General features: G+C 37.1%; 1 protein-coding gene across 1 annotated transcript in view; it reads left to right on the forward strand.

Annotated features, from left to right (window-relative positions):
- Window positions 1-401: 401 nt before the first annotated feature.
- Window positions 402-15,622, forward strand: part of CEP89 (centrosomal protein 89kDa) — a 45,270-nt gene continuing 30,049 nt past the window's right edge. The window contains exons 1-12 of the mRNA XM_009320273.1: window positions 402-509; window positions 2,402-2,508; window positions 3,777-3,932; window positions 4,558-4,759; window positions 5,925-6,030; window positions 7,631-7,659; window positions 8,895-8,949; window positions 10,818-11,036; window positions 11,405-11,547; window positions 11,914-11,964; window positions 13,065-13,148; window positions 14,096-14,199. Of these exons, the coding sequence (XP_009318548.1) occupies window positions 471-509; window positions 2,402-2,508; window positions 3,777-3,932; window positions 4,558-4,759; window positions 5,925-6,030; window positions 7,631-7,659; window positions 8,895-8,949; window positions 10,818-11,036; window positions 11,405-11,547; window positions 11,914-11,964; window positions 13,065-13,148; window positions 14,096-14,199 (1,295 nt within the window). The 5' untranslated portion in view covers window positions 402-470. The remainder of the gene's footprint in view (window positions 510-2,401; window positions 2,509-3,776; window positions 3,933-4,557; window positions 4,760-5,924; window positions 6,031-7,630; window positions 7,660-8,894; window positions 8,950-10,817; window positions 11,037-11,404; window positions 11,548-11,913; window positions 11,965-13,064; window positions 13,149-14,095; window positions 14,200-15,622) is intronic.

The following is a 15,622-nucleotide window of genomic DNA, read 5'->3' on the forward strand; positions in this document are numbered from 1 at the left end:
CGCCCCCCGGCCCACCGCTGACCTGCCCAGAAGAGGCTGAGCTCCGTCCCGGGCGCCCCGACCTCTCGGAGCCGCAGTCTCTCCTCCGGAGGCCGCACAGGACGCAGCGGGGACGAGACGGGAAGGGAAGGAGACCCCGCCACACCCTCAGGAGAGGCGTCGCCTCAAAACTGCCAGACGAACAGCCCGCCTCAGAGTGCGCGCCTGGCTGACAGCGGCGGCCGCAAATAGAAAGCGAGAGCTCTGCCGCCCGTGAGCGAGTGAGAAAGCGGGATGGGGCGGGCCTCGCCACTGGTAGGTTGCTACGGCCGGAGGAGGGTGAGTAAGACGTGCGCTGATTGGGGGAGCGCAAACCCTCAGCAAATCAGCCGCACCGTTGTTGCCAGGCGGGTCGCGAGGGGAGAAGCGTCCGAAGCGGGGAAAAAGTAGTGGGGCGGGGGTGGCAGAGATCCGTCCCCCAGCCGGTCCCGATGGCGTTTAGTTTCAGGAGAGGCCGGAAGGGCCCCTTCGTGAGTATCGCCCCGTTCAGGGGGGGGGTGTCTCCGTCCCCGTGAAGCGGGGGCGGCGGGGGCCGTGCTCGGGCGGGACGAGCGGAGGCCCCCAGGGAAAGCGGCTGCGCCCTGCGGTTGGCGCCGGCGATCGCTGAGCAGTTTGACGGAAGTGAAAAACGGGGAGAAAAATCCTAAGCAAAGAAAAGAAGGTGTCTGGCGGCCGGGTGCTGGTGCTGTCCTTACCCTCGGCCCCGGGCCTGCCCGTCTTCTCTAGATAAACGCCCGGCTTTGGCGGGGCGTCCCCGGCGCCCTTCCCCTCCGGGGAGGCCTCTGGGTACTAGCGGGGGCTGGAGCCCCCGCAGTGGAAGTGCGGCTCGCTCGCTTCCAACGCTTGCCGAGGTGATGCTCGGTGCCGTAAAGGGAACTGATAAAAGTTCATAGTGAAAGCTTAGAGCAGCCAAGGGTTGTAGGATTGTCAGCAGTGGTGCGGTTATTATCTTTTAATGTACTTGAAATAATTGAAGCCTTTTTATTATTAGAACGAAAATAAAGTATTGCTCTTCTGTTGTTGTCTTACTTTTACTGTGGGATGACAGCATCCTTTTACCTCAGCTGTATCCCCTGGTAATCATAGTAAGGCATCTACAGTCAACAGCCTTTAGTAAACAAAATGGTTTATACCAGACAGACTTCCAGAATTAGGGAGCAGTGCATTTGCAAGGTAAGACCGAGTAAAGACAGTCTTTGTAATGCGCCGTTTAGTTATTTGATGCGGCTTCCTGTAAAGACAGAAATATTTCCCAGTTCACCTGTTCATTATCCTGTTGGAGAAAACAATTAAAGAATAATTGAAAAAAAAAAAAAATCTCTGTAGGAGAAATAGCAGAAACTTTGCCTGTTTTACTGCAAGAGAAAGTAACGTCTGTCTGAAGGTGATGGACTGTATTATGACATAGTATTTTCCGATGCCTAGAGAGAGAACAAGAGGCAATGGGCACAAATTCAAACACAGAAAATTCAACTTAAACATAATAATAATAATAATAATAATAATTATAAAAGATACTGTGAGGGTGCTCCATAATAATAATTTAAAAAATGCTGTGAGGGTGGTTCAACACTGGAACAGGTTGCCCAGGGAGGTTGTGGAGCCTCCACCCTCGGAGATGCTCAAAACCCAACTGGACAGGATCCCAAGCAACACTCTCAACTTGACCCTGCTTTGAGCAGGGACATGGACTAGACAGTCTCCAGAGCTCCCTTACAACCTCAACCGTTATGTAATTCCATTCAAAGTACTCTTTGTAGGGAACTCTGGTCCCAGTTTTTCTGAGCTGGTATTTAATGTTATCCTTTTAAAAAAATTGTTGGGTTTGCTGATAAAAATGCATTAGGATTTTTTTTTTAATGCAGGTTGAATCTTTGTCTGCAAGACTTGTTTAGTGGTAGTTTTTTCTTCCATCTCATATTGCTATGACTGAGGATTACTTCTGACTGACAGACTCTTTCTACGAGAAAGGGACTAATATTGTTACTCTGAAGCAGGGTTCAAATATTTTGAAAAAAGTTAATTTCTAGTACTCCTTTTTTCTTGTATGTATACAGGAAAAAAACCAAACTTGAGTAAGTTAAAATTCTGTCTTTGCAGATTGTGATTTAGTGGGTGGAGAACCTACATTCATGGGTCTTATGTAAATTACATTTCCAACATTAATTTGCAGCTGTTCACACATGTTAAAAAGTTAAACTTGGAACCATTTCAAGTCTTCTGTTTACATTAACTGCATGTAATTGTTCTTCCTTTTTATATTATTTTGCATTGTTAGTTTTTGTGCATGTTCAATTCTGTGGTTTTTTTTCATTGTGATCCTTAAAGTCATTGTCAACTAATTTTATTTCAAATTGTTTAGAAACATATAGCTCATGGCCTGGTCCCTGCCGCTACCATAGCTCCTAAACCTGCAGTTCCCCGCACCCCTCCCCCTCGTAGTCCAAACCCTTCACCAGAAAGGCCCAGGTAGGTTTTGAGTTTGGTTTTTTTTGCTTTAACATCTACAATAGCGTACTAGAAAAGCATGATTAGACGAATTGCATGTCCTTGCTGCAGTATTTACATAAACCTTTTCATAAATAGAACATATTTTTAATTGGGGCAGTTCCCTTCTTTGAACTTTAAAGATACCTATTTTTCTCCCACTCCTAAGCATGCTAAATAATTAGGAAAATGACCATTATGAATATGTAACTTATTATAAATCGGAGTCAATTAAAGACAAATGGACTATTTAAAGTTAGGGCCATTTTTAATTTGGCTGTTACAGTAGAGTGTAGGACTAGCAGTACGAGTACCGTGAGTCAGAAAATTTTAGCTCGTTAGAAAAGCATAAATTAAACATTACTAACATGCCATTTATTGCATATTAAAAAAAGCAGGGACTTAAAAAACTGGCATGTAAAACCATGTTGGATTGAATTTGAATTAGCTATATAGGCAAGTTACGTAAAGAGAAAATACAAATTTATTTTTGTCTTCATTTGTAGTTTCTTACAGTTTTTCTTTTATGTTTTCTCTGTTTAGTTCAATTCTGGTTGTTTTCTGTGGTCTTTCTAGTGTCTGTAACGTTCCTACTTAATCCTAGTTAATTTCTTTTTCCTTTCTGACCTCCAGTTGTCATTCCTGTTACAGTCTTCACCATTTCTTTCCTTTCATCTTTGGTCCTACTTGTTTTTTCCTCTTCACCTTGCCCTTCTCTATACTCCGCAGCATCCCACAAATAGGCACCTCTATCTACTTACACTTGCCCTAGTTTGCCACGTGCCAGCATTTATTAACAGCTTCAGAGTCATCAGTAAAAGGTTCAGAGTAGGGAATACTGGAGACTAGGAGACAAAATAACGGAACACAGAACACTTTTTCAACACAACGCCAGGTAGTATTGTTATGGCTAAAGTGAATGCTAAGTACTGTAAATTATTGATGTCAATTTTGGGAATGTAACTCAGTATATTCCATGGTTTTCATGCATGTGATTTGGGAAAACTGATAGGTATTGTACTTTACTCTTAGATAGCTGTGTTACTATAGCTTGCCCAGTTTTGTGCTTTACTTTGGGAGTTAATAGTTCATAACCAGTCCCTTAGCACTTTCAGTGGTGTTTATGCTTAACTGCGAACATTTTGCTTTGCTTAAATAGTGAAGACATTTTGCGATGGAAAAAAATATAAAATGTGGAGCACAGAGAAGACATCAGTATTGTTTCATTGCTTTATTCTGTTTTCTTCCAGGTCTGCTCTAGCAGCAGCTATCCTTGCAACCACACTAACAGGGCGCACTGTTGCTATTCCTCAGCCTCGGCAGCGATCACTTTCTGAAAGTGATTCCACCTATGTGGAACAAGAATGCTTTGAACCATATGCGACAGTCACAGAGCTCAGAATGGGGTAGTGTATACTTTCTGTTTTGATGTTTTATATTAGAAATGGAATCTGTCAATGATATAATTTTACTGAAGAGTTACAGCAAACTAATTCAACTCCTGGTGTTATAGCCACTTACTTTTTTCTCACCCCACCATAAATTGGGTCTGAAGTGTCTACAATCCTCATTCCATTTCTCATAAAGTGATGTCATGCATACAATCTTCAGAGAGGGAGATTTGGATTGTATAGCAGTCACAAGTGGAAACGTATTATTTCTGCCAAATGACGATCAATTTTACAAACAGTTGATCACTGAGGAATCATCTGAATTACATGTCAGATATTTCCTTTGTGCTTAATAATTATTTCAGACTCTTCTTTCGGTAGAATTAGCAACCTTCTATCTCTAATCTGGTGTTTTCTTGAAGATAGAGAATAAAATGTAGCTCCAGCGTTAATCATCTATTTTAAAGTATACACATAGGCTAGATTCCTTGTTTGCAGCTAACAGAAGCTTAGATTTCTGTTTGTGTTGGCTGTTTGGACTTGGTATATTCTAAGACTCATGGTTCTACTTTACTAGTGTTTATTTTTTCAGAAGAGTAAGCAACACTGAAACAGGCTTTAAACTGCTTTCTACTTGCAGGCCCAACTGGAAACTTGATGGTAGTGACAGATCTCCTGTACAGTCCCTGGAAATACTAGGCAATTATTGTGAGGATGAGGACATGGACACCTATCTTTCAGATGCTGATAAAGAGGCAGAGTCCAGCTGTCAGAGTAATGAGAAAAGGGGAGAAAGCTTTAGCACCAATGCTATTTATGCTGTTCCCTGCAAAAATAAAAAGGTAGGATTTTAAAATGCATTAATTCCTTTACAGTGTTTTAATATATTAATGCAAATATTAAATATTTCTAAGACTTTTTATTCTCCTCTTACTCTTTAGACATTTATTCAATTTTTATTTCACATGCTTCGTTTTGTGGTTCATTTACTCCTACATGAGTTAGGTTTGTTTGTTGATCCTCAGAGATTCCGTATCTCTGATTATTAGGAGCCTTTCCTTATTAGGAAAACACTGGTATTGTGTATAATTATTGTGCATAATTCAGTCTTGTAAAATGTCCAATATTTTATGTTGAGTGTGGTACTTATATAGTAGATTATTTGTTAAAAGCACTAGGAACTTTACTTTTACAAATGGTGAAAGTTTAGTTATTGAATCAGTATTGTGCTAATGAGCGGAGACCTAAATAGAGACAGGGAGATTCAGAATCAAACAAAATAAATTACCTTGTTGTCTTGAAGACCAGTGGATTTTTCTATGTTATAGGTTTGGGTTGTCTTAACCAGCAATGAGCAGGTTAATACTCCTAAGGCACATTTAAAGTTCAGTTTGCATCACTGTCCAAAATGATAAAAAAATTAACAAACAGGAAGAAGTAACTGAGTAGTAAAGAGGCAATCAAATGCTATGTACGTGAAAGAAATTAGAAAACACCCCTAGGTGAAGAGATAGTAGTCAGTAAGAGGAGGGGAGGAAAAAAGGGAGTGAGTGAAATATGTGGGAGACTGATACGCAATCAACAGGGGAAAAACAGCAGGGACAATGTTAAAAATTATTCATGAATCCCTCAGTGCTGTGATATACTAGATAAACGGTTGATCTTTTATTAAGAGCAAGTTTAGATACAACACAGACCAAGCAAATGTAGGGTAATTTGACAGACTCTTGTGACTGAATAAGGTGACAGGAAATATTGGCACTGTGAACTAAATGACTGTCGTAGTTTCCTACCTCCTGTTGATCATTGTAACGTTTAGATTTTATTTACATAGAGCCCTAAAACAAAAAAGTATGTCTTATCATTTATTACCTTAAAATATTGGAGAACAATTCCAAGTGTGACTGGGACATTAGTACACTAAAGGTTTCATACAGATATCAAGACACGTGTGCTATTTTAACAGTGTTATCATGATTTAGATAGGCTTACCTTATTTTTACATAGGAAGAGTTTCCACCATCTCCTAGTACTAATGCTGACAAGAAAGAGGTGCCTTCTCATGAAACTGAGTTTCAGGTGCTGGTGGATGAGTCAAACGTGCAAATAGAAGGTAAATAAACTTACTTTAGTCAAAATGCTGTACCTTTTAATACCATGGGGAAAAATAATTTTTGAATAAAATAAATTTAATACTATATGATAACAATATATATATTTTTTTTTAAAGGGCAATGGAAGAAATGCTACTAAATACTTAGTCATTTCTAGTGGTTACAGAAAATTAAAAATCTGCATAAAGAGGAAAGACTGGTCTATATTCACTGTATAACTGAAACTCCTAAACACCCATTATCAGCCAGTGTAAAAAAAAGAGGGGGGGGGAAGTTTTGTGGACTCTTTGTCTTGTCTAGTACAGTCATTCTCTACTATGTTGCTGTTGATTCTGGCACATGTATCAATCTAGTTTATACTCTGGAAACTATTGGAGTGTTACTGTGCTCAAAAAATGGAAAAAAGTAGAAACTACCAATGTTAAAAAAAAGCTAAAGAGATAGAAGAAAACACTTAGTCATTTTTTTGGATAAAAGAATGTCATGTCTGAAAATCAGTAGTAAGGACTTTTTTTTTTTTTTAATAATCAAATGGCATGGTACTGGGATTGTATATCCTTTCTACAGAAGTTGTATCATTCTTGCCCCCTTTTAAGGTCTAGGCCTCAAAATTGTACATCCGGTCACACAGGAGGGTTCTGACATAATAGAGAGCTGAACATGATCATCAGTCTCAGGTTATCACCCTAAGCTCTGAACTGTTAAGCTTCACAAATAATTTTTTTGCAGTAAGTAATTTCATTAGACCAGGGACATTTGATTCATAACTGGACCTGTCATTAAGCTATTTTCTTGCAACAGTAGAATATCATGGAGAAAAAAATATGACGAGAGCAAGACCAATCTACCTGCATAGGAGTTTTATTGTATAATTATCTTGTCTATTATTTTAAAATCAGGAAAACAGGAAATCAGAATTTGCTCCAGAGCTGCAAAATGCAGTTTTTACAGAGGATGGCAGCACTCTAGTAGCTATTGGATAGGAAAGAGAAAGCAGAACTGCTTTGAATCTTTGTCTTTCTAAGTTTCTAAGTTTTATTCATGTTGGATCCCAGTGTTGTGTCAGTATTATTTCAGTGGAGTTATTTGAGAAGCTTTATAGAGAACAACATCCAGAAAGAATGGGTTACTTTGATAAAACCATTTGGGATGCATTAAACTGAAAAGAATAGGATATATAAACCATTTCTAATCCTTCTTCTACATAGTAAGTGCTGCAGATCTTGGAAGCTGTCACATTTGCACTTGCCTTGTTAAGCGATGCAGTAGGATTCAAGCCCAGTAAAATCAATGAAAATATTTCATTTGTCCTTTAGTCAAATTCTAAAAGAATAGTGGAAGACAACAATACAACTTCATTTCTTCCATAGTTGCATCTATACAGTGTGAGGTAAAGTAACGTCTCACATCAGTATCCTGATACACCATGCAATAGATAATAGAAAGTTAGTGATCTAATTTGTGGTTTTGGGAGGACTTTCCTACATTTATTTGCAGTATATAATATGTGCACTTACATATCGATATGAACCCTTGTAATTTATGGACTTAAAAATACTTTCCTTTTAATTGACTGAAAGATCTGTTTTTCTTTAACAGAAGACCAACATCTTGGCTTGAATTCAAAGGTAAGACTTATATGAAGGTTAATTTGTGATGCATTTTGGAAAAAAGGGAGTTATAAAGAGCTGATAGTTCACAGTCACTTCAAAGAAAACTAATTTATTGTCACTAGGGAATCTTTTTCTTTCAGAATACAAGAATGGCTAATCATTCCTTTTGAAAAAGAGCACTATATAGGTAAATGGGCCATACAAAAGGTTGTGGTTGGTTGTTTTTTGTTTTTTTTTTAATATAACTTCTGTTCTTCCTTATGCAAAAGAAAGAAACTGAGAGTGGGAGACACCATGTTGCAGCAAGAGATAGCTCTTACTGATGACTTTCAAATTCTGAGCCTGGCTTCACCAGATTTTTATCTAGTTTTCCAGCTGGGCCCATCTGATTGCTTTCATAAGCTTGAAAAAGAATACCCAAACGTTTAGTTTCTCAGATCAACTTGCTGGAATATTATTTACAAAAATGGTCAGTTCTTCCATTGTTAACATCACTTTTTTTTCTTCAAGTTCTTGACCACGTATATTTTCTTTTGAAATTGTTCTTGAGTTTTGACTCATTTAGTCATCAGTGTCTTGGTATGTTAAATTACATGGCATCATATCCTTACAGAACTTCACTGCTGTTTCATAAAAACATGGAGAAAGTTTGTATATCAGTCATGTTCACCTCAAGTAAATACATTAGTATAAATTTGGTCTGTAGTTCTTTCCTGATGAAAGAACCTTCTGAAAATGTAAAAATAGGTACTTTTTTTTTTTTACCAGCAAAGGGAGAACAAAGTTCTTCAACTTTGTTGAAGAACATCTTACATTTTAATTTATTTGCTGATTCCCAGTTAGAGACTGACATTTCATATCATAATTGACTACTCTAAAGTCATATTTTATACAAACTTAGAAGTGGGAGCAATATCCATCCTGTTTGGTCAAGAAGCTTTATGCTTATGTAACTTTTATGTCAGCCATAAAATTGTTTTGAGAACTGTACATCTCTGACAAAGAGAATATTAAGTTTCAAGTGTCCACAAGTGACTGATGGCAGTGATACTTGACAAAGTGATGTCAAGATAGGTAAATGACAAGTCGTATATCGTCAGTAGTTAATCCAACCTTAAATTTTGTTGATATAAAAGCAACTGCTTCAAAAGTTCTGTTTCTTAAGTTCTCTAACAGTGATGCTGTTCAGAGTACTTCAGAAAGGATAACTGTTAAAAAAAATGAGACAATTTGCTTTATTTCTCTGCTAGGAAGAAAAATCATTAGATGAAAATCTGATACGTGAAAAGCCTCCGCCATCCCCAGGTAATTCTGATTTTTCTATGACTTTACTACAAATCTTAACATTTTCCTGCTTGTATTCTCTAAGCCTAATTCAGGGGGTGGGAGGGAAGTATTTCTCCTGTACAGGAGATGAGAAAGTGGTGAGTGCTCTGTGATACGTATAAAAACAATAGTTCCAGGCTTTTTATGTTAGGTGTTTTAGACTTGTTTTTAGACTGAGTGACTTTTGAAGTCTTAAGTAAATGATTGTGAAATGATGTAATGAAATTAAAGTCATACTGGAACTCTCCCTTAAGTTTCATCTACACTAGAGGATGTCACCATTAAGCATCCCATTGCAACTGAAGTGGTAAACATACAGTGATGTGAGATATGTGGTCTACCTTCATCTAGTGCCTTTATTTGTATGTTATTGCATCCATGTAACAATTCCAAGCACAGCACCTCTGAACTTTGTGTGTCACATGAACAAGATACATGCCTATCATGAGTTCATGGGGTTTTGTGTATTTTGTGTATTTCTGTGCTGTTCAAGTATTTATACCTTCTCACGGGAAGTTAACAGTGACCATAAACACATGAAGCTGTTACATGTCATCAATAAGAGAGATCACTCTGTATTTCAAAACGAGTTCTTGGGTTTCATATATATCCTATACTAAGGAACTGTTCTGTTCTAAGTTATATTCACGCCTGTCTGCTATTAGATTATGCTGGCTCTTAAAAGTCTGATGGTAAGGGTAAAATCTCAGCCTTCATTTTAATAAGCTGTTTAGCCCATACAGATGAAAAGAAAAATTTGAAAGTGTGATCCGTTATTACTGATGCAACACTATATCCACTATTTTGCAGATGATCTAAAATTTTACTTTTGTAAGGACTGTTGTTGTGGAACCCGGCAAGCAGCTGACCACCACACAGCTGTTCACTCACTAAGCCTGCCAGTGGGATGGGGGAGAGAATCGGGGGAAAAAAAGTCAAATTTGCAGGTTGAGATAAAAACAGTTTAATAGGACAGCAAAGGAAGGGAAGAGAATAATAATAATGATAAAAGAATATACAAAATAAGCAATGCACAATGCAATTGCTCACTACGCGCTGACAGATGCCCAGCCAGTTCTTAAGCAGCGGTCACCCTCCCAGCTAACTCCCCCAGCTTATATACTGAGCGTGATGTCATATGGTATGGAATATCCCTTTGGCCAGTTGGGGTCAGCTGTCCTGGCTGTGCCCCCTCCCAGCTTCTTGTGCACCTCCTCACTGGCAGAGTATGGGAAGCTGAAAAGTCCTTGACTTAGTATAAACACTGCTTAGCAACAACTAAAACATCAGTGTGTTACCAACATTATTCTCATGCTAAATCCAAAACACAGCACTATGCCAGCTACTAGGAAGAAAATTAACTCTATCCCAGCCGAAACCAGGAGAACTGTTAAGTAATTTCTATTCAGTAACAGATCATTGAAGCCTGTTCAGTGGAAAGGAGGGTAAAGCTTTCGTTACATAGGTGATTAAAATAAGAAGGGGACAAGAGCACTGACTAGTCCATGCAGGGCACATACACTTTGCTTGCTGCAGTGGATATCTCTGTCTCAACTTTCTAGTCCCCCATGCTAGGGAGAGGGAGATCTGCTGACACTTTCTTTGCCCTTTAAGGAAGGAATGTTTTCAGTGTCTGAGAGAAAAGATGGGAACTTGCAGCCACTCCACTATATAGCTCTCTTTCCAAATCTACTTTTTTCTCTCTGGCCTTATCTTCAGGGAGCCATGAACTGATTTAAAGTATCACTCATACATAATGCTAATATTGGAAAAAATGGATTATAATTTGCTGAAACTCGTATTCAAGTCTGAATACCATTTAAACACATTTTACTGTGGCATTACAGATGTGTCTATTTGGGCAAGGCAAGCACGGGAAAATATGACTAAAGAAAAGTTCAGAGAACTAAAGCAAGAAAACTGGTCTCTGAACAAGGCGTACCAGGCTATGGTCCAACAATTTGAGGGAACAAAACAGCAAATGGAAGAACAGCAATTAAAACTGAAAAGTCTAGAACAAGAAAACAGAAGACTTAAAGAAGCTGCAGAGAAGTCACAGAGAGAAGGTGGGAGAAATATATAAGCTATTCTGTAGTTATCTTGTCTGATTTTTCTAATTTCTTACAACCTATTCCTGCAGTAGTAGGTTTCCACTCATTGATTTGAGCAAGTATCTATGCAGAAGTAGTTTCTGAACAATATTTTCTACATTTGTAGAAATTTTGTCAAGGAATACTTACGTGATCATGAAAAAAGTTACTTGGTTGTTTTTTTTGTTAGTAATTTTTCATGAGATTATTCCATTACAGTATTTTGAGATAAGTTCTCTTATGATTCTAGCTTATTGAGATTTTTCTTCCTTACAATTAACAAATTATTGTGAACATTTCTTGAATTTTGATTGAACTTTCTTGTTGGATATTTGTTTTAATAGAGGAGACTACAGAATTACTTTCTCTCAGACAACAAGCACAAGAACTGGTAGATGAAAACGATGCTTTGAAAATGACGGTCCATCGTTTAAATGTAGAATTAAGTCGCTATCAAACTAAATTCAGGCCATTGTCCCAAGAAGAGGTGAGAATCTTGATTATAAAGGCAGTTTGTACTGAAAATTCCCATTATCCTTTCATTCATCTTTGAATTTTTAAGACTATTTTCTCCAGATGTGCCACAAAGTCTACAAATGGCATAGGCTTTTTCTGAAATTTAAAATAAGCATTTATCATTAAGTCTAACTTTAACAAGTTAGACTTTCTCCTGTATTAGTAAGATACTGAACTTCCAGTTTTGTTGACTTTGTTGAGAGTGTGTTACAGATGCAACACATGTAATCAGAAACAAAAAAGCTTGTTTGGGATAATAGTTGTGACTGCAGTGGACAGTGGTTGGTGCTTCAAAAAGCAGGAAATAATTTCAGTATCTTTTAAAAATCTACTTTAGCATCTAAAACTGAAAAGTTTACCCATGAAAGGACCACCACCACCATGGCTGGTAAGTAATATTTTCACTTATCTGTTAATTCCTTTTTAAGTAAAATAGTAGAATTTCTTTACTGGAACAAAAATATTCAGGGTATTATTTAGTTACTCTGCTGAACTATCACATACTAGTAGAACATTATAAACATTTGTTTGTTGCATAAAAAGATGTAGGGCAGAATTTTGCAATGAATGTGTGCAGCTCCAATTGAATTTACAGTAAGCTACAGACTGCATACAATCACCAACTTTGAACAATGGAATGCAAATTAAGTAGAAGTACTGTTACTCTGAGAATCATAAATACCATCTTCACTTAGTATTGTCTACCATATAGTTTGCTTAAAGGTCTATTGCTTAATTGTTAATCTTTTGTTGTCATTATTTTTAAGATGATACTAAAAGAAAATAGCATATTTCAGTGATTCTGATGGTAGGAACGGTCATGGCTCCACTAGCAGCCTATGGACTTCTGGCAAGAAGGCGGCAAATAATCTGTGAAGTTGAATGCATTTGTAATATGTGAAACAATTTCTCCTTGCAATGCTAATCAGATCTTAAATTTTCCTTCCTCGTTGTTATTCAGAACTATATAGAAATAGGAAAGTCCTCCTTCTGCTCTGTCTTTCTAGCTATAATATCCAAGAATCACATACGTATGTATGTAGTTTTAAAGATGCAGGTTTGAGAGTGTAAAAATTCTTTTCCCAGTTACTAATGAATCTGGGCTAAATTTGATTATTAACAACAACTGTATTCACTGTAGAGTTTTTGTTTGGTTTCGTATTCATTTGCATCCACATTCTGCTGTGTTACATATACTGATAAGTAATAGCTGCTTTTTAGTGAAGTGTGCAAGTATAGCATCCAGCCTTGTCCTTTCCAAAGCTTGGTCCTAAAGCAGTGCTATTAAGTGCTTCTGCAGCATCATTTTGCATATGGTGGTCTGCGTGCTTGTGTAAGTCCTGTGCTTTTGTCTGCAAGGCATATACAAAAACCCGTAATAGCTTTTAAAACTAGCAATATATAGCAGAAGTAAAAAATATTCATGATATTATGGTTTGTAATTGATTTACATGGATTGATTTGTTTGTTTTGGTTTTTCTTTTTAAGTTGGATATGAAGTATTTATCACCTCTTCTGTTGGCATATGAAGACAGAATAAGAGAAAAGGAAGATTTAAATCTTGAACATGAGGCAAGTTGCTATTTAAAGAAAATATACTTCTACACTAAAGCAGAAATAGATTACTGAATTTTTTTAAAGGGATTTGTCAAAGCTCTTTTCTGCCTAAAATTAAAAGTTATTTGTTCTACTTTTCCATGCATAGTTATTGTGCTATCTTGTCCTACTTGGCTAGCTTGTTTTTGTCAGCCTGTTCAGATGCAGAAGCAGACACTGCACTGAGATGTACAAGAATTGTGCTCTCTGAATAGAGTAAACCATAAACATAGTCAGTGGTAGAAAGAATTTACTATTGTCATTCATAATAGGGATGCAGTGCCCTGTATAGCTGCTCTTCCACTTACAGGCCTGTGGATTTTGTGGTAGAAGAATACTTATTTCTAGATATTTGTAAGGAATGGGTATTAAGGAATGGGTACTCTTTTTGCTCTTTAGAAGTGTTTTTTTGTCACTGAATCTTTGAAAAATGGTGATTTGCTTCAGAGCAGAACTGCCGTAGCTTTTCAAAATAACTTATTTCCTTCAAAAAATTAAGCCATAAAATGAGCAGAAAACACAGGATTTTATATTACTGTAAATTCACTGTATTGTCCTACCATATTCAAATTCATGTCATTCCTACTGAAAATGTATAGTATCATCTAGTAATTTCTAGAATTCAGTTTTTTTAATCTGTATTTTAAGGACCTACAACTTGCTTAATTCAAATGACACTTGGCAAAAATGTGGCACAATTCAAATATCTATATTGTTTTTAATCAAATATTACTAGATCAATGAAGCAATTTAGAACTTAAAAACACACATCTGAATTAAAGATTGATTTGTGAGATAATATGCTGTTAACAGAAGAATGAGAAGGTACCCAGGCATGTATATTTATAAGTTTTTATTGATGTAAAAATTAAAACACAATACTTACCTCTAAAGAATTTTATGTGGAATCCTGTGTCTTCCAGGAGGATATGAAGAATTTTAAAGTACGAGTTGAAGAGTTGGTGAAGGAGAATGAAGACCTGCATGAGCAATTAAATAAAAATAACTTTATTACCCCTACAGAATGGCAAGTTCTATTACTAGAAATTAATTTAAAAGCTACCCATTATTTTGCTTGTTGCATGCAAACTTTTAAGATTACAGATCTTAAGAAAGAATTTTGTTCCCCTCAAGCAAATTAAGTTTTGCTGAAGAGTTAATAGGGTCATGATTATGTCTTGTTGGAACAATGCTGATCTGAAATGCCTGAAGTAATTTTGTAGTCAAGATTAAATAGTGAATGTGCAGTTTTGCACCTGGAGCCCATGTAATTCTGTCCCAGACCTTGCAGGTTACATACTTAACTTTTACACTTGTACCAATAGTAGGAATGTACCAATGACATCAGTTTTTCATTAATATAAAATGGTATTGGAATATGGCATTAGAAGAATTTGATGTTCTTGAGAAGTGAAACAATGCAAGCATAATGAAATTAAGTAGTATAAAATACATATGAGGCTTAATAACAGTTTACCTAAGTCAGGCATTCATCAGTTGGTGACTGAGATGGAAAAGAGGCTGGTCTTACTGGTTCATCACAAGATGATTGTGAGCTTTTTAGGGCAATGGCTGTAAAGAAAAAAAAAAGGCAGTATATAGTTCTGGGGTATGTTAGAATAGGTCCTTCTGGTAGAGGTTGAGCAATTACAACACAATTATATGGAAAACTCCGGAGAGTCCCAGTCATCCATATATAAGTACAGAGAAACAAAGCTGAAACAGTTTGTGGTGTAGCCAAGGAAATTGAGAGCCTCTTTTATTTGGAGTTTAGACAGATTGTCCTCTCTCATTTAGCAAAACAAAGGCTGAGAAAGGACAATGTTGCTTTCTGTAAGCACATCAGGAACAGGAGTCACCAAGTATACAAAGAACTACTTAAGCTGCATTTATAGGACTGAGGGCAGCGTTACTAGAACAACTGGGTATTCATTCACCATAAACAAAGTGGAAATCAGAAGATGATTCCTAACCAGTGTAACAGGTTTTGGAACAGCATCCACTGTGAGTAGTGAATGTAAAAATTCTTACTGTGCTCATGACACAGGTGGTAATTGTATGGAAGGGATCATATGGCACAGCGTCTACACCAGGAGGACTTTATGACTCAAGCTGTCCTTTCCAATCTTAAGATTTAACCAATAACATCAACTGACTTTCAATGAGAGGCTCCTCAAGGCAGAATTACAGAAGTGTTTAGTTTCTGTACAGATTTAAGTAAGTTGTTACAAAAGTATCAGTGTTTTATAGGTGCTTTAATAAAATACTCTGGATATTATGTATCCTTGGATGCTTATATACTGTCCACAAATTCCAAAACACCCTTCACAGAGATGTTTCAGCTTCTTAAATATACATTTTTGAGCTTCTAACACCTTTGCTTTTAATCTTGCCTCTCTGCAAATGAATGAGAGAAGTTCATATCTCTCTGAGCTGTTTCAGGCTGTCTA

The sequence above is a fragment of the Pygoscelis adeliae genome, unplaced genomic scaffold (assembly GCF_000699105.1).
Source record: "Pygoscelis adeliae isolate BGI_AS28 unplaced genomic scaffold, ASM69910v1 Scaffold62, whole genome shotgun sequence".
NCBI classification, from domain to species: Eukaryota; Metazoa; Chordata; class Aves; order Sphenisciformes; family Spheniscidae; genus Pygoscelis; species Pygoscelis adeliae.